Genomic DNA, 27979 nt, shown 5'->3' with positions numbered 1-27979 from the left:
CGGTGGTTTGAGGGTTAAGATCTCTACGTACGTATGTATTAAAACGAAGTACTTCTGTCACTCTGTAATTGTACCTGACTTATACATTATTTACTTTATTGCTGTGTTTTTATGTGTTTGTTTGACGAGGTTTATAAATTGCTTTAGAAATACACATCATGGTGTTATAAACTGATTTTAAATACACCATTCGACGCGGCGTTGGGTGTCAATATCTTTTATTTATATCTAATATATCGTGTTTAGACAGTGGTAATTTCTGTATCATATGCGGTAGCGATACGCATATCTTAATGATATGCAACATACATAACATGTATGCTTCATATTTTAGTTTGAAATCTGATAAGTAGTTATGGATTCATCTAAAGGGCAAATTCAAAGGTGACTTATTGCTATTTAACATAAAAACAATCGTTTTGGAATCAATGTAAGGTATAACATGGAATGAGCTAACAGACCTGTATGCCAGATATTTACGTCATACATTTCACGAATATCTTTTTAATTGACTGCACAACGACATTGTATCTAAAACCAATCAGTCATTACAAATCATTCTATTACAATTGCCAGTTTATAGTACAAGTAAATCGTGCTGCAAACAAGCCATTACTATATTAGCAAACAACAATAAAAAAGCACACTTTTTCATGCCGGATTCAAAAGGTGTTAATATAAAATCAACACTTCACACATATTAGCCCCCGTGAAAGAGATAATTACACTACTTCACCACAATACTAAAAACGTAAATGGCATAAGACACGACAGCTTGATAATGCAAAATAAATTTGCTGTATGTAATTATGGTTTTAAAATACCTACCTTGCAAACATTACGAAAAACATGAAACAGAACTCACTACAATAAAAGCCATAATTATTTTCGATTTTGTAGCAAACACTTAAGTTCAGAAAAAATGCCCTGTCTACTTTACCACAGCATTCTTAGATAGTTATAATTTTTATAGCATCGCTAGCCATGCTAAACATTTATAAAGTACCATTATATATCTAAGCCAAAAAAGCAACCTGGAGTGGTGTTGGCAATATAGCTAAGACAAAAAATCTAAATTCTAAGTGGCTTTCTGTGAAAATGCCGATTAAGTCATTTTACTGGTATTTGCCATATTCGGCAGCTGGGCCGTCAACACCTTCGGACTTTCCATTCAAGTCTACCATATCCATGTCCACCAGGCTACTACTAGTGCTGTTCTTACGGCGTCGTTTGGGACTGGTCAGCAGGCAGATGCACCCCACTATCAGGACAGTGACCACAACAGCACAGCCGACACACAGCAGGCTGAGATAGAGCGGGTTGTTGTACCACGTTTGGTCGGTAGTGGTGGTAGCTAATAAGAGCAAAGGTGGATGGGAGATTAGAAATATGCCAATTCTGAAGCCTATTTGACTGAATAGCTTAATAGCAACAAGAGAATAAACCCATAATACGCTGGTTAATTGTAGGGGAATCTGCCTGATTTCATTTTTTCTCACTTCGCCATCCAGTCATCCCTGCTTAGATGCTAATCGTCTTAAAATGATGACCATGGATTGGCACTGTTCTACAAAAGTAAATAGTAAAGCAAGATTCTAAATAATATACCAATGAAAATTACAAAGATGATTATAAACAAATATGATAGAAAGAATTCAACTTTCCTAATTCAAAGCATTACCTTGGGAAGAGACTTGCAAAGATGATGGAATGGCAACTATCATTCCGTTCCCTCCACTGAGTGTGTTGTTCACCAGGCTGTTAAAGATGGCATCCATCACTTCTGAGGGAGACAAATCAGCATCTTCCACGAAGAAGAGGTCGAAGTTCACAATGACACTTCCCTGTCGGAAAGCCTTGACCTTACAGCCCCGGTACTGGTCTTCAAGGTCACTGCTTTCATATGCGGCATCGATCTGTTAATAAAATCGATATTTATAGCCAAATTAGCCAAATTTGTATAATTAGAAATTGCATAATACATTTTAATTTATTGTTTCAACAGCAGATTCAAACTAAAGTTCCACGTCAAATGATTTTAACCTTTATGGCTGACATATTTAGGAGTGTTTCTCATCAATCATAAATCATACCAGTTGATCGTCTTCAGCCAAATACCAGAAGTTGTCCAAAGTATGAGCTTATCAAAAAGGTTATGCTAACATTTATCATCAATTATGCAAATTAGGTCCTTATTAGCATAATTCGATTCAACGATGTTCACATTCACACAACTTTCAAATGCCACAAGTATGAAATTGCGTAATTGCATATTTTCTATCTATTAACATTCCTCTCTCCCTCAGTTACAAGTGTCACTTATTTAAATAGTCATATCATGGAACACAGCGGGCTTTTGAAATTGTCTCATTAGTTATGCAAATAAGAACATATGATTTGCATAATTATATCTATCTACATACCAAAAATCATGACCATCCATTAAGCCCATCTTGAGTTATAGTATTTTTTCATTAATTATGCAAATGAGGTCCTCAGTTACATATGTCACATGTTTTAGAGTCCTATCATGGAATTTGGCGGATGTATAAACTCTCCTCATTAATTATGCAAATCACATACTAATTTGCATAATAAGTATCTAATCATGTACATCATCACTCAAGCTATCTACTTACCAAAAATCAAAACCATCCATCAAGCTCATCTTGAGTTATAGTATTTTCTCATTACTTATGCAAATAAGGTGATCATTTGCATAGTTGATATCTATTAATATTTCTCTCCTCCTCAGTTACATGTCACAAGTTTGAGAGTCCAATAATGGAATTTGGGGGGTGTATAAACTTTCCTCAATAATTATGCAAATTAGATAGTTATTGCATAATAAGTATCTAATCATGTACATCATCACTCAAGCTATCTACTTACCAAAAAGCAAGACCATCCATCAGGCCCTTCTTGAGTTATTCCATTTCAAAGTCTGAAGCAAAACCTGCTCCTGCAGTTCTAACAAAGCCGCTAGGGGGCCCAAACCTAGACCACTTACTCACTGTCCAAAGAGCTATCTACTACTCAAAAATCAGGACCATAGCATGTTCAGAACACGAGATATTAAAACAGGAAGTTCCGCTGCAGTACCGTGACAAGCCTCTAGGGGACCCAAAATCTAATCATGTCCAAGTCTCACCAACACCTACCCACCTACCTAATATCAAAAGAATCCATCCAAGCCTTCTCGAGTTATGTTGTACGTTACACACAAACAAACACACAAACAAACGCTACCCTCTGCATAACCTTCTCGGCGAAGGTAATAATGTTCAAGCAATATTATTCCAGATGTTAAATTGGCATTTTTGCGGAATAAACGTCGCAACTCACCACTGCCTCCATCAATATGACTAGGTCGAGAGATTCTGGCGAACCAGGGGTTCCCAAGCCACCTCTAGTGAACACTGCTTCGTTGCCATTGATCATTGCCAAGGTGATCGTGGCGTCGTACACAGCTGACTCTGAACAAGAAGAATCGTTTATCGTTAAGACTATAGGTATGCAGACCAGCACATACACTTAAAGATGAGAATCCAGAAGTCATCTGTCAAATGTTCCTTACACACGCGCGCGCGCGCACACACACACACACACACACACACAAAACACACACACACACACACACACACACACATACACACACACATATATATATATATATATATACACACACACACACACATACACACACACATACAGACTCTAGAATATTGATATGCATTATAATGATTGTTAAGGATACGTTAAATTTATTTCGGCCGTTGAGGGAAATGTTCAATTTGTTTCGACAGCTAAGATTTTTTTTCTCGATATCTTCTACAGTTTGGGATATGTTAAATTGGGATTTTACATAAAGGTACGAGATATGTTAAATTTGTCTTGACAATTAAAATTGACCCAGGAATATCAGGTAGTTCATTCACATACCTTTGCACATCGTTCCGCCTTCAGCTAGGTAATATCCTTCGATGCACTGACAAACATAGTTTCCACCGACCTCGACGCACTCTTGCAATTCTTTTTCAGGGCAACCGGACTTCCGACAGTCTGTAATGTTGAAATTAGAAAAATAAAGTAGCTGAGGTGTGCAATTAATAGAAAAAATATATACTATGCCGATTTAACGTTAAACGTATGACATCACTATAGCAATTTTAAACAAAAGCAAAAAAAAACCACTGAGCTAGGTTGCTTGCTTTGTTCCGTCACAGCTTTATGCGAATTTAAGATGCATTGTATGGAAATATGGAAAAACAAGATTAAAACTAATGACGGTATGGTGTTATCGTTCTCACTATTTGGTTTGTGAAGATGTGACTTATTAGTCATTACCAGAACTAACGTTTTCATTAGTTTAACAGTACCCTAAATACAAGTAAGGATGTATTTACCTTGCGGGGTTCCAGTGTTTGGCACTAGACTCACGCTGGGTTGCAGTGTTGTTTCTGTAACAATGTACAATGTAATATTGATAGTAAAACAACAGATACTATTGATCGCTATGTATGGTAAAGCAACAGATGCACCTTTAAACTGTTGTGATAAGTATTATAACAATTGTATAAAGAATAATCAAACCTTGTGCTTGCGTACTTTCTTGTGGTGCTGCAGCCGAAGCGAGTATCACTACATCGAATATAAAAGTTAGAAAAGTAACAAGAGTCCGTGAAGTTATTATAGACAAACAAACCAAATTGAGTGAGAAACAGAGCAGTAAAAGTAAGCTGTGAGGTGAAGCAGCGTGGAAGGTGTCTTCGGCCCAATTATCTTACACACATTCCTAGAACACTTGTCAGAAAACTAGCGAAGTATTATTAGAACAACGGTATACTGTTGGCAAGTCCATAATATTACCACATTGTTTTGTTAGTTATTATGCAAGTTGAATTTGACACATGTTCTTATAGGGTTAGATAAATTCTTGGCACCAAACACACGTCAAGCTCACCTGTGTACGTGCTGTTATCTAATTAAGGCAATTATCTGATTAGAAACACCTGTTTACATGTAACACCCAATCAGGGTGCAGCCAATCAGTGTGTATTTCTGACTGATCGATAATCAGATTAATTACTATGAACCTGAACCAACTATTCTCGTTGTAATAGAGAAAATTGCCTGGAGTCCTCAGTAAACATGAAGTCATTAGATAAGTTGTTAGCTTTAGCACAGCTTTGGGCAGTCATTACAATAGCTGTACTGCCAAAATCTAGAAGCGCACAGCAATCAAGACAACAGCTGGGAGGAGTGAAGACTGGCACGTGGCAGATAGCACCACACCGACCATCCTCACTAGGACTATGTGGTATCTACACAATCAGCAACATCAATCTAAAGACGGATGGAAGCTCTCGTAGTGCTGATGACAACAACACTAGCGACACTGATCTGTCCTTCCTGATGGCATCATTTACCCTCTTGCTGGCTGGTGACATACACGTCAACCCCGGCCCCATTGATCTTAACCTGGCTCGAAAAGGACTACACGTGGGACATATCAACGTGAATAGTTTACGTAACAAAGTACACGAAATTGCACAAGTATTAATTGTCAACAACTTTCACGTACTCGCAGTATCCGAAACACACCTAGACAACAGTGTACATGATGGTGCGCTCGACGCTGGCGAGTACACCATCATAAGAAGAGACCGAGATAGTAATGGAGGAGGTGTAGCCATATACATCAAAAACACTTTTCCCTTAAAGAGACGTCATGATTTAGAAATTCCAGATATCGAAATGATCTGGGCACAAATTTACCTCCCATACATAAAACCTATACTTATAGGGTGCCTCTACAGACCACCAAGTGCAAACACGAACTATCTACACAACATCATACAAACATTTGATACAGCTACGCATGATGGTAACGAAGTACTAATATTTGGAGACTTTAACATAAACTGGGCAAATTTGAGTTGCTCTCTCAGAGGTAGACTAGAATTGGAAGCGACGGCTTTGAACCTCAACCAAATGGTAAAACAAGCGACGAGAATTGCCAAAACAGCTAACGGACCAGTAACCTCTTCATGCATAGATTTAATATTTTCTAATATGCCAGACAAAATCACAAACACATCTTCAATTCCACTAGGGTTTTCAGACCATAATCTCATATATACAACTAGGAAAACTAAAGTACCAAAAGGACAACCTACAGTGATTCTCAAGCGGTCCTACAAGAAATTTGACCAAGATCATTTCTTACATGATATTGAGTCCGCGCCATGGCACGTAGTGGAAAGCGAAAACAATGTAGAAGACGCCCTAACATACTTTATGAACATTTTTACCGATATCATTGACAAGCACGCTCCGGTGCGTAAACGTTCAGTAAGGGCAGCGCCGGCCCAATGGGTTGACGGTGACCTTCGAGAACTTATGCACCAGAGAGATCAGGCGAAACGCAAAGCTCAGGCATCTAAAGAGACAGCCGACCACAAGGCTTATAGAAGACTGCGGAATATAGTGGTTCGAGAAAACAGAAAAAAGAAAAAGGCCTTCTACACACAACAGATCGACCTACATAGTAGGAATAATGACAGCAAGCGACTGTGGCTAACAGTCAATGGAATGCTGGGTAGAAACATCAGAAAGACACCAAACTTTATTGAATCAGATGGACAAATTTTAATGAAACCAGCTGAAATTGCGGAGTATTTCAACAATTATTTCACTGAGAAAGTCACAAGACTCACAAGAGGCGATGATCCTGACACAGACAAGGTAGTCGAACCAATTAAAGAACATATCATGGCTGAGAAGTATTGCTCTTTCAGTTTTCAACAAGTATCAGTAGAACAGGTGGAAGAACAGTTAAAATCACTACACCCTGGCAGAGCCACCGGGCACGATGATATAGACAATACCTTGCTGAGGCTGTGTGCTAACTACATTGCCAAACCACTTGGCCACATTTTTAACCGCTCCCTTGTGCAAGGAATTTTCCCCTCCCAATGGAAGAAAGCTAAAGTAATTCCATTAATAAAAGACAAATCCTTCCCACTCAATGGACCAAATAGTCGCCCAATAAGCTTATTACCTGCCATAAGTAAAGTCATGGAGAGAATATGTCAGAAGCAAATACAAACTTACATGGTATCAAATGACATTTTCTCCGGTAACCAGCATGCGTATAAGCGCTTCCACTCCACTTCTAGCGCGCTCACACAAATGTCAGACTACTGGCTGGAAGAAATAGACAAGGGTAACTTAGTAGGAGCAGTTTTGTTAGATTTTAGCGCTGCTTTTGATGTTATCAATCATGAGATCTGTCTGGCCAAATTACAAAGTTATGGCTTTACACAATCTGCCATAAACTGGACAAGAAGCTACCTAGAAAACAGGAAACAAGCCGTGTTTGTGAATGGAAGCTACTCCTCATTCATTGAAACAAAATGTGGCGTACCCCAAGGCAGCTGCCTCGGTCCCCTTCTCTTCTGTATTTTCACAAACGATCTGCCAACGGTAACTACCCAAAGAGTGGTCGTGATGTATGCCGATGATTCCACCCCATCCACATCAGCTTCTGACATTACAGAATTACAAAATAAGCTGCAGACAGACTTATCTAAGATATGGAATTGGGTGAGGACAAACAAGTTAATCCTCAACATTGGCAAAACAAAATCAATCATCTTGGGTTCACCACATAGGCTAAAAAGGAAGCCGAAGCTACAACTTTCCATCGAAGGCAAAATCATTACACAGGTGGAACAGGCGGACTTACTAGGTGTCACTGTGGATCAGCAGCTCTCATGGGCTCTACAAGTAAACAAAACAAAGATGAAGATGGCAGGAGCTCTTGCTTCAATTAGGAAATATAAGGAATACTTCACTACCAACCTGTTGAAAACTGTGATACAGACCTTGGTCCTATCTCACCTAGATTACGGCTTAGTACTCACGTCCTCATCGCCTCAGACCCACCTAGACAAACTGCAAGTTATCCAGAATAGAGCAGCTAGGCTGGCAACAGGTGCATGTTTTGACGCAAACCTAGATGTACTACATAATCAGTTAAACTGGCCCTCAGTAAAAGAAAGACTTTTCACAGGTACTATCAACATATTCCATAAAGTAGTAAAGGAAAAACAGCCAAAATGCATTTTCAGTCGTTTAAAAACAATTAACACCGCACATTCTCACAACACCAGACTAGCACAGAAAGGAGCATTCCTGCTACCCAAACCCAGAACTAATACCGTTACTCGAACCTTCCTATACAGAGCTATCAGAACATACAACACTCTACCAATTCACATTACATCCTCAAATCCACGTGCATTCAAAGTAAAAATCTGGTCCTGGACAAAAACTCAAAGACATAAAAACTCACCTATCAGCTCATGGTGGTAAACTTGACTATAGGACATCCGTATATTTCATGACCTCTGACCTCCACAATATCCAATATATGATAAAATTATGTACATGTATGATATAATATGATAATAATGTTTCTGTTTATGTTAATTGAATGAGGATAATGATGAATTGATTGATTGTCGTTATGAGTAATTTAATGTATTGCATAATATGATAAGGTTAAGAACGTTAATGATTGATTTATGCTAGTTGTCTGATCAACATTATCTGTATAATTTGTTGTTATGTATTTTATTCGACTATGTGTAGAGGACTCAAGGAAGAATAGTTCAATGTAACTAATGGAGATTCCTAATAAACAAACAAACAAACAAACAAACAAGTAATTATGATTTTTTGCGGTGTGGCTGAGGTGTTTGAAAGCCTATTTAACTATCGACATGCCAGCTTTCAGGCAGATCTATCAAAATGATCTTGATTTATAGGTGCGAAGACACAGACAAGACGGAAACAAGTTGTCAAATATGAAAGTCTGATTATAGCAAAAAATGCTATTGTAGCATTTGCTGATGAATTATGTAAATGGTGTACTAAATTGCATGATCGATATCTAATGATGTCCAACTTTACTTGCATTGGCTGCAAGAATGAAATTCCCGTCATTCACCAGTACGGAATTATAAACTTTTATTATCGATTAGGCAAATGAGGTCCTTATTTGCATACGTGATATCGATCCATTTTCCTCCCTATCTCTGATACAGGCATCTACAGGCAGTGTAGAATGTCGCAGCCTAACATCTATTTAGAGTCCTAAATTGGAACCAAGCAGCATACACCAGCTGGTTCCAAGCAGCTTTACAAATGTCACACCCCCAATATCATAAACTCTATTTACACTCAGGCACTAGCCTCTACCAGTCTCCGCGGGTCGCTGGGAAAATAGTAGAAATTGGCCAAATAGAGTCAATTGTATGAAGGGAGTTGGCTATTGAGAGAGGGTCCAATAGGCAACCCTGCGGATGGGAATGTTATCCTCCATGGCCAAAGTCTCCTGGCAAATGTTCTCTCTATTTTCGACGCGGTTAGTCTGGTAGAGACTACTCAGGCACAACCACAAACTGTTACGAAATCTATGGCCTGTTCAACTAACGGTCTAGATAGATTTCAAGATGTTATATTAACGACAAAAGCTGTTACGCGCAACCAAGCAATTTGCCAAGTTCCATACCAATGCAGCAACGGGATCATAAGTTGTAGCTGCGAACTTGCGCAGAAGGCCACCCTCCTTCCCGGCACCCTCGTTCACCAGGACCCTTCCACTCCACGTTACATCGCTCGCGTAAAGGGCCCTGGTAACCTGGGCTTGATTCCATGGTTATGACGATATCGCCACCAAAACAGCTTCAGCCAATCAGGGGTTAAAAACCATTTGCTTCCTGTCATCGGAAGCTAGCGCGCAAAGAACGCCGGGAAGCTATCAACCAATCAGGTTACGTGTTACGGCTAGCTCATCAATTATTCATGAGCTACAACTGTCGTTTGTGCCAAATAAGGGTTAGCTCTTTAACTATTCATGAGCTACAACTGCCGTTTGTGCCAAATATGGGTTAGCTCATTAATTATTTATGAGCAAGTCTCATCGACCTGCAATAACCATGGATGCCAGCCCAGGTTACAAGGGCCCTTTACGCGAGCGATGTAACGTGGAGCGGAAGGGTCCTGGTGAACGATGATGCTTCCTGGAGGTATGAGAAAAATGGCCCGTTCTTTGATAACTACTTGGTTGCTTGTAAAAGTATGCAAACACATTTCAGTACAAAATACAATTACGTATATTATTAGTATAATTGCATGAATAACAAACAATGTATCATAAAATAAGTGATAAATAGATAAAAATACTGAAAAATAACAGTAAATATACTATATAATGACTAATGATTCAATTATTTAATAATGCGTTGATTATCAGAAAAAGTTCCCAATTATATGATTCATCCATATACTCCTATAAGCAAGTATACAATATGTAGATAGTTTAAAAAATTGCATGTGAAATATTTTAATCAACCTCTGTTTTTTTTATATCAAAATACTGTCAGATAATGCAACAGCGGGTACGGGTATATAGCAAAGTTTGTGCAAGTACCGCATGTAGTGCCATCTGGTTGCAGAACTATATCAGATGGACAGCTGCAGATGTAACTTCCGTCCGTGTTGATGCAGATGTGTGTACACGGGTAGCTGGTTTCACACTCATCTGTATCTGAAAAATATAAAATTGTTCTCAACATGAATGATTGGGAAACAAAATATAACATAAACTGTTGATTCACTGCCTGCACCTATAATGGTGCCTGTCATAGTTTGGTGTTATTAAAAATGAAAATTAAAGGATTTTGTGCGGCTCCTATTTTCCTGTTTGCTACCTTTGCACATCAATAGCAACAGTATGATTTAAAGCCAAGTGTGCTGCTTGCATAATTTAGAAGTAAATCAACACTAGTTACTCACTATCTTCATTGCCCTCGCTCCGTACCTTTCCCTGCTTATGCCTTAATGAATATGTAATCATATTGTGTTCTTTATCCCTGCAAAAAAAATTAAATTTGGAAGCTTTTAATGAAATCTCTATGCAACGTCTAAAATGTATTGGTTTCTCTGGACTGTAATGATTTACATTCCTTTGAATTTGTGAAATACGTAGAATGCAGCATTTCTATCATAGTAACCACAAGCTAAATGGTATTTATTATTAAAACAGGTAGTGACTGCTCACAATGTGTGTAGTACTATTATTATAACAAACCAGATGTTCCTGCATGATTTATGCATCTATAATGGTAAATATGATACTTAAGGAACTTGCTGCTTTTCAGAACCATACTTCTAATATCAACATTACTACTTTACTCACATTTAAACATGGCCAAGCTAATACATGGGTCATTCTTATCTACCTTGACAGGTCCTTTTGTCATCTTTCAACTCAAACTCCTCCGGACAGCTGCAGGTGTAACTGCCAGGTGTGTTCTCGCAATCATTTTCACAGCCATGGTTAGTCACCAGACACTCGTCAATGTCTAATGATAAAACAGTGACAGTCTCAGTGATAATCCCACATTAATGTTTTCTGCAATAATTAGTCACCACAATTCATCAATGCCCAAATCGGACAAAAAAGGCAAAAACAAGAAAGCCTACGGCGGTGAGTTCACAGGAGACTTGCCTTGTCCCAGACATCCAATGTACACGTACCTTTGAAATGAAAGGGACGGGTCCCCGATGATTGAAGATCTAGCGCGACCCTACAAATACTAACCAGTACTTAAACTTCCAATAGAACCATCCTTTCGAGAACAAAGTAGAGCTCTGGGTTGCCAAAACCAATTTCAAAAGATGGAGGTTGTGCATTGCTTATTCTTTAATAAAAACTGGAGTTGATCAGTCGAAAATTTGGTCCAATTTCTTGTATTGGAAATTGCTGTTTAACTTTGATACATGATTACTTCTAGCAATACAGATAAACTATCAAGTGAACTGTCAGAATCGTTCCAAATTCTGGTTTTCAGCTACGGTTGGTTACCAATGTCTTCATCTAGCTCTGCATCTATATATATTTATTTATATATCTATATATGAATATATGCAAATGTAAAAATCACCAACCACTTTCACAGAGAGTTCCGATCCATCCCAATAGGCATGACCACGAAAACTGGTTTATGCCATCTTGACAACTGCCTCCATTTTGACACGAAGTGTTGTCACATTCATCCAGTTCTGAAATAGAAAATGTGCGTATGATTCTAGTTGCCTGGTATTTAAAGCATGACGATTTTTAACCAAGATTTTCTTCCAGGATCATGACCATATTTTGTAAAGATCCTATCAAGCGTAATTACTCATTAGAAAAGAAATGTACCTGTGCATTGCTTGTTGTCAGGTCCCAGAAGATACCCAGCCTATGGCATCATTTCCGTGTCAAAATTACGTACGTAAAAAACGTCACGTTTTGGGGTTTGTACGTGACGTATTGGGGGTCAATACGTCACCTATGAAAGGCCTACGTCACGTATGCCGGAACGTACGGATACGTGACATACATATGGTTTTGCAATTTCCGTGTCAAAACTACCTACATACAAAAACCGTACGTTTTCGTGTCCAAACGTCACGTTTAACAGGTCATACGTCACATAAGGCATATACGTCACGTACTAAACGTGACATACATATGTCGTGGCATTTTTAGATCAAAATATCGTATCTACGTAGACGTCACGTTTTGGGGTTATCCGTTACGCACATAAATGGATTATGTTAACGCCCCACGTTAATGTAACGTATGTACGTCCTTCAAGTTATTATAACAAACAACGTTAACATAACGAAGTCGTAGTTATCATAACGCATTACGTTGACGTAACATAGTCATTTACGTTATCATAACGCAGAGCGCTAACGTAACGTACACTAGAGTGAACCTCTACAATAGGCGTGTTCTGTTTACGTCATTGGTTTATGTTGTGTATAACGTCTACGATAGACACGCTCTTGTGACGTCATCAGTTTATGTTATGTACAACGTGCATGATAGACTTGTTCTTGTGACGTCATAAGTCTATGTTTTGTAAAAGCCGCAGCACACAATGTATTAGTGTGGGTACAAAGTAGTACGGACACAATTTTTGATGCCTGGCTAGAATATCCTATGTGAGAATTAGCCAGGTTTAAACTATGCCGTGTGCATTCTGTTCGTGTATATTAGAAGTGCGCTATACTACGCGTCAACCCGTTCATTGAGTGCACCCAACGGATCGGCGATTCTCTTGTCGACTGTCCGCATCAAATCGTCGTCCAAATGCCCGAAGGTCGCGTACAGTCTTCCTATCCTCTGCCTCGTCTTCGCTCAGACCTGACCACAAGCTCTTTGCGAAATCTTTCGAGCGGCTCTTGAAATGTAAATCCTCCAGGGAACGACGAACTTTCTCGTCCCGGCGCAGAGAATCGTAGTGGACCTCGGAGCGTGCACGTCCGACCCGACACTTGCCAACGCCATGAGGTCCCTTGTGTCCCTTCACGGGTAGAGAACAAGCACGACAGTACTTGGAACCTGCTATGATCCTAGCCTCCGTTGCAGTCCTTTTCCCCCGCAGCGTTTTTTTCCATTTTTTTGGGGGGGGGGGGCGCGCCGCGTATCTGCTTGGGATCCCGTATCCGCCGTGCCCCTGTGTCCGCTATAGACCCTGTGTCTGCTGCTGGGGAAGCAAAAATAAAATTGAAAAAAAAAACGCTGCGGGGAAAAGGACTGCAACGGAGGCTACTATGATCCTAGCGCGATGCCGGAAGCGGAGACCTTGAAGGACGAAGACGAACACGAGCTGGAAAAATTTGAAATTTTAGAGAGAACGGACCATGTGGCCGGCACGCGCCCTGTGATCGCCGAGGCAGAGACTGTCGGACGGAAGTGGTCTATGCCGACGAGGGGAACACGTGCTGACCCGCTCAGGACCCGTATGTCGGGGGCGGAGCTTGACCACGGAGACGGCATACTACGCGTCAACCGTTCCATATATGGTGATCAGCCATTGTTTGGAAATCAAGGTGGTCGTGAGCTCGCTGCTTGTGTGGATTACCACCCAGCGGGCCGGGTGACAGTTTACAGTTCACCATACTTTCTGCAAGGACGCATTGCATTATCAGAATATGAATTTACATGAATGTTATAGCCGACTTGATGGATAAAATATTGGGAAGTATAGTAGAGCATCATCGATTGTGTAACTATTGTGACATTAGTCCCATTCTCATCCATTTGAAACCTGAAATTTTTTTCTGGCCTTGTTTGGATCTGAAATGTTTAGATTTATGTGGGTTAGGATCACTATGTACTTCTGTGGAATACTGCCACACGGAAATAATGTTTTGGCCTGTCTATTAAAAGCAGTGATGGACGATGGTTTTAATCCCATATATGACCGCGGCTACAAGTATCCGCGAGAACTAACAGATCTGCCCGTACACATCGATTGTACTCGAAGATTCCCTCTCATGAACTTTCAAAGCCCCTTTGTGTCGACTTTATAGACACTCTGGTAGATCACACAACAAGGTGGTCTTTATACAACCATCAGAGAATCACACCTTTTTGTCTCCAGTTGGCTTATCACAATACAAACTTGCACCTGGTAGGGAGAGTGGGCAAAAAACGGGACATTTGATATAAAGGTCACAAGCTTCTACTCTCCAAGCAGAGGTTAGTGGGGCAGATCGTCACCGTTTTATCATATGCCCCGTTGTTTTTGTTTGGATGGGGCTAGCGGACAAAAAAAGGGGCATATATTATGATAAAACGGTGACGAGCTGCCCCACAAACCTCTGCTCTGTAAGAGAAGCCCGGCCGTCACTCAGAAAAAAAGGATATTTCATTGCCTCCATTGCAGATTCCGTTTTTACTTTTTCAAGTTAAAGCTTTACTATTACATTTTTTTGTAATTGCTGGCCTTCTCTGTCTTCCCTGACAGCAATAAGAAGAAGAAAAATGTAATAGTAAAGCTTTAACTTAAAAAAGAAAACAGCCGTAAGAGTCTGCAATGAAGGTTAGATCTTTCAACCAATATCGATCTTCTAGGAGCTCTTCACATCTGCTTTGAAGCCCAAGCATCTGCTTGGATCACAAATATCTGATGGATCCCAAACATCTGCTTGGAGCCACTACCATGTGCCTTTCTAGATAATTTTCCATAGCTCCCAAGCAGATCTATAGGTCACAATATCTGCTTTGAGTCCCAACATCTGCTTTAACCCCCTATTATCTGGTCGGAGCTCCAAACACCCATTGGAGCAGAACGAGAAAGACCAAGGAGGTTAACCTCCTTGGAAAGACACAAGCCTCACTCAGAGTGCCAGCCCTTTTAGCTTTCCACGTCCGCTCGCCACGACCCGCTACCTGGCTAAAAAAAGAGCGGACAGTCACACTCAGGCTAGAAAGGCATGTCTATATAGGAAGCACATGTTAGTGGCTCCAAGTAGATGTTTGGGCTCCAAGCAGACCCTATCTCCATAGCCGACCCCCTTCATCCAGCTGACTCTATTTGGCCGATTTCTACTATTTTCCCAGCGACCGGCAGACATGGCAGAGACTGGTAGAGAAACTTCTATCGTGAGAACATTTACAAGGCTCAACCATAAAACCTCCTTGGCCCAACCAAGGCGCAAACCTCCCACTGGGACGTGCGCGGGTGACTGCGCTTGTCCTAGAAATCGGTCATAAAAAGATTAGTAACCCGGACATTCGTACGGCTGTTAACATTACCACGCGCTAGGAGGGGAAGCGACACCTTTATTGAATAGAAATACTCCGCCCTGTTTGAGTTATCGCATATCTTTTAGGTTGCAAAACATACTTCTTCTTCCAGTTTGATGCGGTCTTCGCAACCTATAGACCTGCTTGGAGATTATGGCACATCTATGATCTAGAAAAGAACATTTTCCAAGCAGATGTTTGGGCTCCAAGCAGATGTTTGGGATTCAAGCAAATGCTTGGGCTCCAAGCAGATGTTTGGGATTCAAGCAGATAGTTGGGATCCAAGCAGATGCAAAGAGCTCCAAGGAGATCGATATTGGGTGAAAGATTTAGCCTCCATTGAAGACTCCTTCCGGCCTTTTTCTTTTTCAAGCTTTACTTTTACATTTTTCTTGTTGCTGTCCGGGAAGGCTGGGAAGGCCAACAATAAGAAGAAAAAAATGTTATAGTAAAGCTATAACCTGACAAAGAAAACAGCCAGAAGGACTATGCAATGGAGGCTATGAAAGTGACGGCCGGGCTTCTCTTAGCATACTACTCTGCAAACAGAGGCTGGCGGAGAGTTTGTGACCTTTTTATCAAATGCCCCGTTTTTTTGCCCGCTCTCCCCACCAGGTGTAAGTTTGTGATATTTACTGGAGACAAAGAGGTGTGGCTCTCTGATGCTTTATAACAGGAAGATTGTATAAAGACCACCATGTTGTGTGGTCTGTCAGAGTGTCTAGCCGATCGATGGAAATATGTGGACGATTTAACACTTGGAGAAAACAGAAATGTGCGCAGACAGTCATACCTTCAGGATCAAGTGGATTCACTTGAAGTATGGTCCAACACTGCGCAACTTTAAAACCCTTAGAAATGTATGGTGCTGACTGTATGTTTTATTAAGTACATTATTGTCCTTCCTATATAATGTCCTTGGTTTTATGAAGAGCCCACCTCCCCCTCCACCCATAACTCTCGGGGGCAAACCCCCTCTGGCAGTGATCGTAACAAGTCTGCGAGTCTACCAACAAGAAGGCCAGAAACGTATGTTTATGCTCCGGATTTGGTGACCGTGTACTGCGGCTATATTATACCTATCCTGGAATACTGTGTACGGTCACTACCCGTCTATTAGCATCTACCAGTCTCCGCGGGTCGCTGGGAAAATAGTAGAAATTGGCCAAATAGAGTCAATTGTATGAAAGGAGTCCGCTATCATGGAGAGAGGGTCAAATAGGCAACCCTAGACTGCGCCTGCAAACGTTACCCTCCATGGCCAAAGTCCCCCGGCAAATGTTCTCCCTTTGGCCGGCGTAGTTAGTCCGGTAGAGACTACCCGTCTATCACCACAGCCGGCCTCACAAACAAACAGTCAATAACTTTTGAAATTGTTCAAAGACGCGCATGCCGAATCATTCTAGGCCGCCACTACCATGACTACGCCACATCTCTAAAACAATGCGGGCTCGAAACTTTGAAGGTGCTGCCAGCATGGAAACATCAGAGAGAACTGTACACCTGACTCTACTGGCTAATTATTCCTCTTTCTGCCGAATTGTACGATTCATACGCCCGTAAGAGGGCCTGGTGGAGGCTACTGCTGCCTGACCATCTTATGTTATAATTAATGTTTATTCGCTTTTAAACGAAATAATATTTTAAAACGACAATGTTGACAGATCTGATTTTATGACAATATTAAAGTGCAATGAGTGCAATAGTGCAATAGTTTGTGATTAAATGCGATTCGTACTATGTTTGTCACAATAGACGCAATTCAGTGAACAAATGTAGTACTGCAAGTTCTGTTGATTAATAAAACTATTGAGCTTCAATGTATAGCGGAGTACCCCAGGCATACTATTCACTCTATTTGCCGATTTCTACTATTTTCCTAGCGACCTCGCGGAGCCTGGTAGAGGCTAGTGTCCGTTAGTCCTCGCAAACCTCCTTGGTCCTCGCGAATACTTGAAGCCGCGTTATAAAAGTAGTCTCTACCAGACTAACCGCGTCGGCTATAGAGAGAACATTTGCCGGGGGACTTTGGCCATGGAGGATAACATTTCCATCCGCTATATTGGACCTTATCTCCTAGCCTCTACCAGGCTCCGTCCTATCGTCCATCGATAATGGAGCTTCACTGTATAGCGGACTACCCTGTATAGCTGAGTACCTCGGCTGATTTCTACTATTTTCCCAACGATAGGACGGAGCCTGGTAGAGGCTACTTATCTCCGTAGCCGACTCCCGTCATATAATTGACTCTATTTGGCCAATTTCTACTCTTTTCCCAGCGACCCGCAGAGGCTCGTAGAGCCTATTATAAAAGTACAGGGGAGTTGATACCGCCGCCCGTCACAAGCAAAAACATTACTTCCGTGTGCTAGCATTTATAGATCAGCAGAGATTGTACCCGTATACAAAACTCCATATCCTGGGATACCAGGAACCGTATATCATTCCACAGAGGTACATAATGATCCCTCCATATCCTACATAAATCTAAATATTCGAGATGCTGATCCAAACAAGGCCAGACAACAGTTTCAGGTTCCAAATTGATGAGAATGGGACGAACTTGCATCTGGTGGGGAGAGCGGGCAAAAAACGGGGCATTTGATAAAAGATCATAAAGAGGTCACAATCTCCCCCACCAACTTTTGCTTGGAGATTAGTAAAAGACAGTCAAAGAGGCCCGGCCGTCACTCAGAAAAAATATATTTCATAGCCTTCATTGCAGACTCCTTCCGGCTTTTTTTATGTTATAGCTTTATCATTACATTTTTTTTCTTATTGTTGGCCTTCCGGTCCTAATCCCGGCCAGCAATAAGAAGAAAAAAATGTAATAGTAAAACTTGAAAAAGAAATAGCCGGAAGGAGTCTTCAATGGAGGCTAAATCTTTCACCCAGTATCGATCTCCTTTGAGCTCTCTGCATCTGCTTGGATCCCAAACATCTCCTTGGAGCCCAAACATCTGCTTTGAGCCCAAACATCTGCTTGGAAAATGTTCTTTTCTAGATCATAGATGTGCCATAATCTCCAAGCAGATCTATAGGTTGCGAAGACCGTATTAAACTAGAAGAAGAAGTATGTTTTGCAACCTAAAAGATATGCGATAACTCAAACAGGGCGGAGTATTTCTATTCAATAAAGGTGTCGCTTCCCCTCCTAGCGCGTGGTAATGTTAACAGCCGTACGAATGTCCGGGTTACTAATCTTTTTATGACCGATTTCTAGGACAAGCGCAGCCACCCGCGCACGTCCCAGTGGGAGGTTCGCGCCTTGGTTGAGCCAAGGAGGTTTTATGGTTGAGCCTTGTAAATGTTCTCACGATAGAAGTTTCTCTACCAGTCTCTGCCATGTCTGCGGGTCGCTGGGAAAAAAGTAGAAATCGGCCAAATAGAGTCAGCTGAAACACCCCGCTGTGCGCTATTGTACTGACCCGCCAAACCCCGGGGCTATCTATTGTTTCCGCCCTCCGGCGGCGCTCCTTTGTTCTGGCAAGTGCCCCTCAGGCATTGGCGGCAAAACCATTCAAATTCTATGCTAATGAGCCCGATCGTGACGTCAAGCCCTCCGATGCTGGCCCGAGCGACTAGCAAGAAGCCAGCAGTTTCCGAGGATTACCTTATTTGGGAAGCGAATGTGACTTGCGCAGACGGCATTATTGCCGAGAGTGGACTGAGGCGGCCATTTTGGTATGTCTTTCATCGCTGTGCGAGAAAGATGGGTGTGTTTACAGGCTTTTTTGTAGCTGTGCATGGAATGTTTTGGCTCAAAAATATGAAGAATATTCTGTGTTAGATGCCTTTATAAAAATATTATAACAGTTTCCCCACCAAAACCGAAGGTTTTCTAGGATAGTTCATAACTTTGGTGTTCCATTGTAATATTTTTTGTTGTTCGACTCCGTCAAGTTTTCTTCGACTCTTCGCAAGACTTTTGCACTATTTTTGTGTAAGTCTGGTCTCTGTGGATTTCATTTGTAGTCATAGGCATGGTTTGGAGCAAAGTATTAGCCACAGGGAATTGTATACACGGCATTATGATTGTTATGTCACCCCGGAATGTGTTCAAACATTGAATCAAACCAATGTGGTTAAATAAAGATAATCGCCACGCTTTCCAGTTTTACTTTTACTTATTTATTCGATCTTATAGACAACCTCGACTTGACCTATATACGTCTATCCGTCCTGCGTTCTTGTATGTTTACCCGTATACTGCACACGTATTTGACCGCTGGCGGCAACGGGGTTTGTATTTGCCTGCTCTGTCGGATTGTCGCTATCGCTACACGCTTCTTCGTGCCCTATTTCGCTAAAATTGTCCTAAAAATCGCTGGATTTCAAAGTCACTCCACTCAAAATCGTCATCTCCTGGGAGGGTCATCTTGTGAAAACAGACTGTGAACAAAGACCCAAGCCAGCGCGGGTGATGCATATTGGGGGTAATTAGCACCTTGACGCGAAGTTGTTGAAAAGCACTCTCCTGAAAGAAGGCAAATTGTGTCCTTTCTCCTTGTATATTTAACCTCCTTGGCTGGATGAAGGGGGTCGGCTATGGAGATAGGGTCTGCTTGGAGCCCAAACATCTACTTGGAGCCACTAAAATGTGCTTCCTATATATAGACATGCCTTTCTAGCCTGAGTGTGACTGTCAGCTCTTTTTTTAGCCAGGTAGCGGGTCGTGGCGAGCGGACGTGGAAAGCTAAAAAGGGCTGGCACTCTGAGTGAGGCTTGTGCCGTTCTCGTTCTGCTCCAATGGGTGTTTGGAGCTCCGACCAGATAATAGGGGGTTAAAGCAGATGTTGGGACTCAAAGCAGATATTGTGACCTATAGATCTGCTTGGGAGCTATGGGAAATTATCTAGAAAAGCACATGGTAGTGGCTCCAAGCAGATGTTTGGGATCCATCAGATATTTGTGATCCAAGCAGATGCTTGGGCTTCAAAGCAGATGTGAAGAGCTCCTAGAAGATCGATATTGGTTGAAAGATTTAGCCTTCATTGCAGACTCTTACGGCTTTTTTCTTTTTTAAGTTAAAGCTTTACTATTACATTTTTCTTCTTCTTATTGCTGTCAGGGAAGACAGAGAAGGCCAGCAATTACAAAAAAAAATGTAATAGTGAGTGACGGCCGGGCTTCTCTTACAGAGCAGAGGTTTGTGGGGCAGCTCGTCACCGTTTTATCATAATATATGCCCCGTTTTTTGTCCGCTAGCCCCATCCAAACAAAAACAACGGGGCATATGATAAAACGGTGACGATCTGCCCCACTAACCTCTGCTTGGAGAGTAGAAGCTTGTTATGTAGCGATAACTAGGTTAAGAGAGGCACAGCCGCACACACGGAGATGGACTTCAGACTGACTCCGGACCGCATGGTCGGAGGTTTATTAATCAGGGACAGTGCCCTAACTCGTCCCAGATGTCAATTATGTCATCCCCCCATATTTGGTGAATACTACACTGGCCCTCCCCTAATCTGGAGGCGTCCCGACTCCACAGTTTAATTACAGGGAGCCGGCGGAGGCGATAGCCACGGGTTGGCTGAACGAAAGAGCAACAATAACAATAACAACCGGGCAAGGCTAACGTAGTACGCAATGGGAGGTCACACGTGGGCACAAGATACATTGAAAATAAACAATAGGCATCTAACAAACAATGCAAAAGAATAAGGTCGCTATTACAAGAGCGGTAGTACAAAACTACAATATCGTACATTCCATACACTAACACATGTATATAGAAGTAGTGTCCTTCATGAACACAACATGGCAACGGCGGTGCAACTACAAGCTCAATATTACAAGTTTCTTACATGAAAGCAACAAAAATACAAATAATAAAAGAAAATGGTAGGGTACGAATGGCCATACAATTCATGTGTCGCCGATCATTGATTGAGAGCGCTTTGAGAAATCTAGTGTCTTTTGGCGGAATTGAGTTCGTTAATTATAGTCCAAGTCCATAAAGAGGGTAGGGGGTCTGCTTATGCGGCCGGATCGCGTTCTGACGGCTGGTGCGGGAACGGCTGGCAGCTGGACAGGAACGGGAGCGGGAGGTGGAGGGTCGGGCTGGGCGGCAGGTAGATCAGGTGGGCGGAGGTGATGTTGCTGCAGGAAGCCTGCGAAGCCAAGGTGTCCTGCGTCGGGCAGACGACGTCTGTTGTCGGGTGCGGCAGCGGGTGGTGCTGGCAGGAGTCGGCGGGTAGGAGCGATGTACGGCTTCAGTCTGTTGTGATGGACTACTTGTTGGCGCTGGCGACCGGTGTCATGTTGTATACGATACAGGATGGGCGCTGGCTCACCGGGTGGTAGGGTGGCAATGACCGTGAACGGTCCAGTCCAAGGTAGACGGAGTTTGTACAGTGCGGAAGGTGGATGGTGAAGCCAGACGCGATCGCCGACTCTGTACTGGTGGTAGTTGACACGGGGGGCTTGTTGTTGGTCTTGTGTCTGATGGGACTGGGCGATGGCGTCGCGGACTGACGTGATGGCTGTTGTCAGGTCGGCCAGGTGAGCTGTCGTGGCAGGTAGCCGACAGGCGACGTCCACTGGGAGGCGGGCTTCTCGGCCGTGGACAAGGTAGAATGGAGAGCGCTTGGTGGTGGTGTGGAGGCTGGTGTTGTAGGCCAGGGCGACGTGGGGTAGTATTCTGTCCCAGTCGTTCTCGCGCCCTGCTAAACACTTCGCGAGTATGTCTTTCATCGTTCGATTAAATCGCTCGACTTGGCCGTCGCCCTGTGGGTGGTAGGGCGATGTGCGCGACTTACGAATTCCAAGTCGGGTGCAGAGTTCGGAGATGAGGTGGGACTCATACTGCGGCCCCTGGTCGGAATGGAGTTGGTCAGGTACGCCGTGTTGTCCGATGAAATCTCGGAAGAGCTTGTCCGCGACGGTGGCGGCGTCCTGTCTGGGGATGGCGTATAGATTCACGTATTTACTAAAGACGTCCGACACCACCAGGACGTACTTGTTGCCGGCCGTCGATAGAGGCATGTACGTGATGTCGGTGGCGACAGTCTCGAATGGACGGGTTGCAACGATGTGACGGAATGGCGCTCGCGGTGTCGGCACGGGTGGGCGGCGCTGCTGGCAGGAGGCACATTCACGACAATAACGAGCAACGTCCAACGTCATACCGGGCCAGTAGAACCTGTCCCGTGCGCGGCGCAGGGTGCGGGCAGGACCGAAGTGTCCGGCCGTGGTGTCGTCGTGGAGCGATGGTAGCACGCGATCGGCCAGGGCGCGGGGCAACACTAGTTGTGGTGCGGCTGTCGGTGGTAAGTCCGTGGGTTGGCGGTATAGCAGATCGTCCTTAAGAAACAGCGAGTCGAACTCGTGGTGGTAGGCGAGAAGGTCACGGCGCCTGTCTCGTGCTGCGAGGACTGGAGGTTGACCTGCGCCATCCTGGAGCCAACGACGAACTTCGCGGAGGGTGGTGTCGTTTAGTTGCGCCTCCAGGAAGTCGATGGCAGGTGTCGTGGCGAGGTGGGTGGAACGAACGTGCGCCGCTGTAGGCTGGTCACCGTAATCACGGTCACGATCGTCGTCAGAGTCTGTCGCTTCCTGAGCTTCCGCGTAGGAAGGCACATCAGGTGCGGGTGCTGCTACATTAAATCCATGGTCTTCACGAGCGTTCACCACCGCCTGAGCTTCCGCGTAGGAAGGCACATCAGGGGCGGGCATGGAGACTGGAGGGGGCGGAACCTCCGCGCGGCTAGGGGCATCCCGTAGGATGACGTCCTCTGGAGCTGCGTCGGCAGGTGTCGGCGAAGGCGGGCGGCGCGACAGGGCGTCGGCATCATTGTTTATGCATCCAGGGCGATACTGGATGTCGAACTCGTAAGTACTGAGCTCGATGGCCCACCTGGTGCGTCTGTCCTGTGTTATGCCGTCTCCAAGGGGAGTGTCTCTGCATGACAACAGGGGGCGGTGGTCCGTTGATAACTGGAACTGGCGTCCGTACAGGTATGGTCGGAACTGTCGGATGGCCCACACCGCTGCCCAGAACTCGCGATCGTAGGTGCTCCAGCGTCGCTGTGTTTTAGAGAGAGTTTTACTGGCGTATGCTACGACGCGCCGGGTGGTGCCGTGGTCCTGCGTCAGGACGGCGCCAATGCCGAAGGTGGACGCGTCGGTAGCCAGGTAAAACTCTCTGCTAAAGTCTGGGAACGCGAGTAGGGGTGGGCTGGTTAGCTGCGTCTTCAGGTGTTCGAAGGCGGTTTGGCAGGCTGGTGTCCATTTGAAACGGTGGTTCTTGTCTGTCAGCCTCACCAGGGGTTCAGCTACAGTTGCAAACCCTGGCACGAATTTGCGGTAGAAGGAGGCAAGTCCGAGGAAAGACCTCGCGTCCTTCTGGCATGTTGGTGTAGGCCAGTCTCGGACCCTGGATGTATTCGCGGGGTCAGGCGCGACACCGTGTCTGGACACCACATGGCCGAGAAATGTCACTTCCTGCTGGGCGAAGCGGCACTTTGCCGGGTTGAGCTTCAGACCGGCCCGTCGGAATCGTGTAAACACCTCCTGTAGTGCATGAAGATGGTCATCAAATGTCCGGGTGAATACCACGATATCGTCGAGGTAGGCGAGACAGACGTCCCAACCTACGCCGGCTAGACAAAGTTGAACTAGACGTTGAAATGTGGCCCCACTGTTCATCAAACCGAACGGAAGTCTTTTGAACTGCCATAAATTGTCTGATGTAATAAACGCAGTCTTGTGGCGGTCGTCTGGGTGGACTGGTACTTGCCAGTAAGCACTTCTCATGTCTAAAGTACTGAAGTAGCACGAGCCGGCCATAGCGTCAAGTGTGTCGTCGATGCGCGGCAGGGGGTGGGCGTCGGGGACTGTGACGGCGTTCAGCTTACGGTAATCGACGCAGAAACGAGGACTGCCGTCCTTCTTGGTGACGATTACGACGGGGGAAGCCCACGGGCTCGTGCTGGGCTCGATGACGTCGTGGTCGAGCATCTCGGCAATTTGATTACGTAAGGCCTCTCGGCGATGGACGGGCGTGCGATATGGGCGTTGTTTGATTGGGGCGGCGTCGCCGGTGTCTATACGGTGCTGCACTAAATCGGTGCGGCCAAGGTCAAAGGAACCAGTAGAAAAACAGTCACGGTTTGCCTCTAAGCAATCTGAAAGTTCTTGCAATTGTGGTGGGGGAAGATCAATGTCGGACAGGTCGATGACTGGTAGAGACGTTTTGGGGACACGTACCTTGGCCTTTTGCGTTGGCGGGATGACGGGTAAGGTGTCGGCGGCGTCTGCGATGGTGTAGGCGGCATCAGGGTCAGAAGTGGCGTGGAATTGTCCAATGTTGATTCTCTCCGGGATTCGGACGGGATGATTGTTTGTGTTGAGGACCTGCACCATGGAACATCCCTGCTGGACATTAGCTACTGTCCGGGCGGTCGCCACTCCATCATAAGTAACGCGACGTGGGTCTGGCTCAAACACACCGACAAAGTCACATGGGGGAACTCCGCGGGATGAAGATAGCCTCACTGGGACTTTGGAGACAGAGTTCGGCGGCAAGATAGTTGTACGACATACAAAGGCGTCCGACACAGGAGGGGCTAATGGCGGCCGCGACAGCAGGGGGACAGATGAAGATCCTATCTTCGCGGTGCCGGACGTAGGATTAATGGCGATGTTGTGGGAACGGCAGAATGGCCATCCAAGAATAACATCGTTAGTGGACTGCCGCATGACATGAAACAGTTCAACCGCTGAGATGGTACCCAGATGGACATGTGCTTGTAATGTTCCCACGATCTTAAGCTTGTCGCCATTGACGGAACGGACGGTTGTAGTGGATTGAGTCAATGGCAGATATCGTAGGGTGGGCGAACGGAGCCGAAAAGTGTCACTAATGATGGATATACACGAACCTGTATCAAGAAGAGCTTGGGTTGGTGCGCCTTGGAGTTCAATGTCAATAAAAGGGGAACAGTCTGGGGTCGGGTCGGGCTGGGGAAAAGCTGGCTGCTGGCGCGCGCAGTCAGCTACTGTCCGTTTCCCTGGGGTGGGGACGGGCAGTCGAAGGCGTAATGGCCGAACCCTCCGCAGTTATGGCATTGCTCGTCTGGTCGGACAGGGCGACGAGGACGTCGTGGCGTACGGCGTCGGTTCTCCGAGCGGGGAGGGTCGTCGTTGCGACGGCCGCTGTCTCGTCGGGCGGGCGGTGGTCCAGGGTCATCTTGGTGGTCACGGGCGCGACGGTCGGACTGTCGCTGGCTGCCGGCCTGGGACTGGAAAAGGTCGACGACTTCTGACAGTTTCGACGCCAGCGTGGCGACGGTGGCGGTCAGGTCCGGTGTCGGCGCCCTGGTGGAGGTCACCCTGGCCGCGGTGTGGTCGGGCATGGCGTACTGGACGTCACGAGCAGCGGTGTGGCGGGCTTGCTCGCAGATGGCGGCTTGGCGGGTGGCTGCGTCGATGTCGGCGGGGCCGAACTCCATCACCCGGATTTTCAAATCTTGGTCGAGGCCAGCCAGGAACCTGTCGAGGGACATGTGGGCCCGCCCGGCGTCGTTAAAGTCGTCATAGGCCAGCCTCACTAGCCGCTTGATCTCGGCAGCGTAGACGGAGAGGCTTTCCGCCGGGCGTCGTGGTCTTGCGTTGGCCGCCCGGCGGAACTCTTCCAGCAACTGTGGACGGCCGAAGGGCCCGACCATGGCCGCTCGCAGGAGGTCAAGGTTGGCCTTGGTAGCGTCCGGCAGTTCGGTATAGTAGCCGAACGCTGCGCCGGTGAGGTAGGTGGGGAGGTGGCGCAGCTTCGCTGGGTCGTCCAGTTGCTGGGACTCGGCCCAGACATCAAACTGCTGGCTCCAGAGCTGGAAATCGTCGCTCCCGTCGAAGGACGGGGGGAGTCTGGAACGTTGTGCGGCTGCCATGGCGTGGATGAAAATATACTCGGAAGTATAGGCCGCTGCCACCAATTGTTATGTAGCGATAACTAGGTTAAGAGAGGCACAGCCGCACACACGGAGATGGACTTCAGACTGACTCCGGACCGCATGGTCGGAGGTTTATTAATCAGGGACAGTGCCCTAACTCGTCCCAGATGTCAATTATGTCATCCCCCCATATTTGGTGAATACTACAAGCTTGTGACCTTTATATCAAATGTCCCGTTTTTTGCCCACTCTCCCTACCAGGTGCAAGTTTGTATTGTGATAAGCCAACTGGAGACAAAAAGGTGTGATTCTCTGATGGTTGTATAAAGACCACCTTGTTGTGTAATATACCAGAGTGTCTATAAAGTCGACACAAAGGGGCTTTGAAAGTTCATGAGAGGGAATCTTCGAGTACAATCGATGTGTACGGGCAGATCTGTTAGTTCTCGCGGATACTTGTAGCTGCGGTCATATATGGGATTAAAACCATCGTCCATCACTGCTTTTAATAGACAGGCCAAAACATTATTTCCGTGTGGCAGTATTCCACAGAAGTACATAGTGATCCTAACCCACATAAATCTAAACATTTCAGATCCAAACAAGGCCAGAAAACAATTTCAGGTTTCAAATGGATGAGAATGGGACTAATGTCACAATAGTTACACAATCGATTAAAAATGCTCTACTACACTTCCCAATATTTTATCCATCAAGTCGGCTATAACATTCATGTAAATTCATATTCTGATAATGCAATGCGTCTTTACAGAAAGTATGGTGAACTGTAAACTGTCACCCGGCCCGCTGGGTGGTAATCCACACAAGCAGCGAGCTCACGACCACCTTGATTTCCAAACAATGGCTGATCACCATATATGGAACGGTTGACGCGTAGTATGGCGTCTCCGTGGTCAAGCTCCGCCCCCGACATACGGGTCCTGAGCGGGTCAGCACGTGTTCCCCTCGTCGGCATAGACCACTTCCGTCCGACAGTCTCTGCCTCGGTGATCACAGGGCGCGTGCCGGCCACATGGTCCGTTCTCTCTAAAATTTCAAGTTTTTCCAGCTCGTGTTCGTCTTCGTCCTTCAAGGTCTCCGCTTCCGGCATCGCGCTAGGATCATAGTAGCCTCCGTTGCAGTCCTTTTCCCCGCAGCGTTTTTTTTTTTTTAATTTTATTTTTGCTTCCCCAGCAGCAGACACAGGGTCTATAGCGGACACAGGGGCACGGCGGATACGGGATCCCAAGCAGATACGCGGCGCCCCCCCCCCCCCAAAAAAAATGGAAAAAAAACGCTGCGGGGAAAAGGACTGCAACGGAGGCTAGGATCATAGCAGGTTCCAAGTACTGTCGTGCTTGTTCTCTACCCGTGAAGAGACACAAGGGACCTCATGGCGTTGGCAAGTGTCGGGTCGGACGTG

The 27979-nt window shown here is 44.9% G+C and overlaps 2 protein-coding genes and 1 long non-coding RNA gene across 3 annotated transcripts; all 3 read right to left on the bottom strand.

The window, feature by feature from the left end:
* Window positions 1-212: 212 nt before the first annotated feature.
* Window positions 213-4680, bottom strand: LOC136447528 (uncharacterized). Its single transcript, XM_066446535.1, has 6 exons — window positions 4594-4680; window positions 4407-4460; window positions 3943-4062; window positions 3346-3476; window positions 1682-1916; window positions 213-1354 (listed from the first exon to the last, which is right to left on the bottom strand). The coding sequence occupies exons 3-6, from the start codon at window positions 3950-3952 to the stop codon at window positions 1116-1118; spliced, it is 615 nt and encodes a 204-aa protein (XP_066302632.1). The 5' UTR covers window positions 3953-4062; window positions 4407-4460; window positions 4594-4680; the 3' UTR covers window positions 213-1115.
* A 5707-nt stretch (window positions 4681-10387) lies between these two features.
* LOC136447541 (uncharacterized) lies at window positions 10388-12132 on the bottom strand. The gene is made up of 3 exons (XR_010757744.1): window positions 12022-12132; window positions 11313-11435; window positions 10388-10618 (listed from the first exon to the last, which is right to left on the bottom strand). It is a non-coding gene; the product is annotated as an uncharacterized lncRNA (long non-coding RNA).
* A 13530-nt stretch (window positions 12133-25662) lies between these two features.
* Window positions 25663-26553, bottom strand: LOC136447729 (uncharacterized). Its single transcript, XM_066446772.1, has one exon. The coding sequence runs from the start codon at window positions 26551-26553 to the stop codon at window positions 25663-25665; it is 891 nt and encodes a 296-aa protein (XP_066302869.1).
* Between the last annotated feature and the right edge of the window lie 1426 nt (window positions 26554-27979).

This window comes from Branchiostoma lanceolatum, chromosome 13 (genome assembly GCF_035083965.1).
Source record: "Branchiostoma lanceolatum isolate klBraLanc5 chromosome 13, klBraLanc5.hap2, whole genome shotgun sequence".
In the NCBI taxonomy this organism is placed as follows: Eukaryota; Metazoa; Chordata; class Leptocardii; order Amphioxiformes; family Branchiostomatidae; genus Branchiostoma; species Branchiostoma lanceolatum.
Note: the sequence above shows the minus strand (reverse complement) of the source record. Positions and strands in the feature narration are given on the sequence as shown.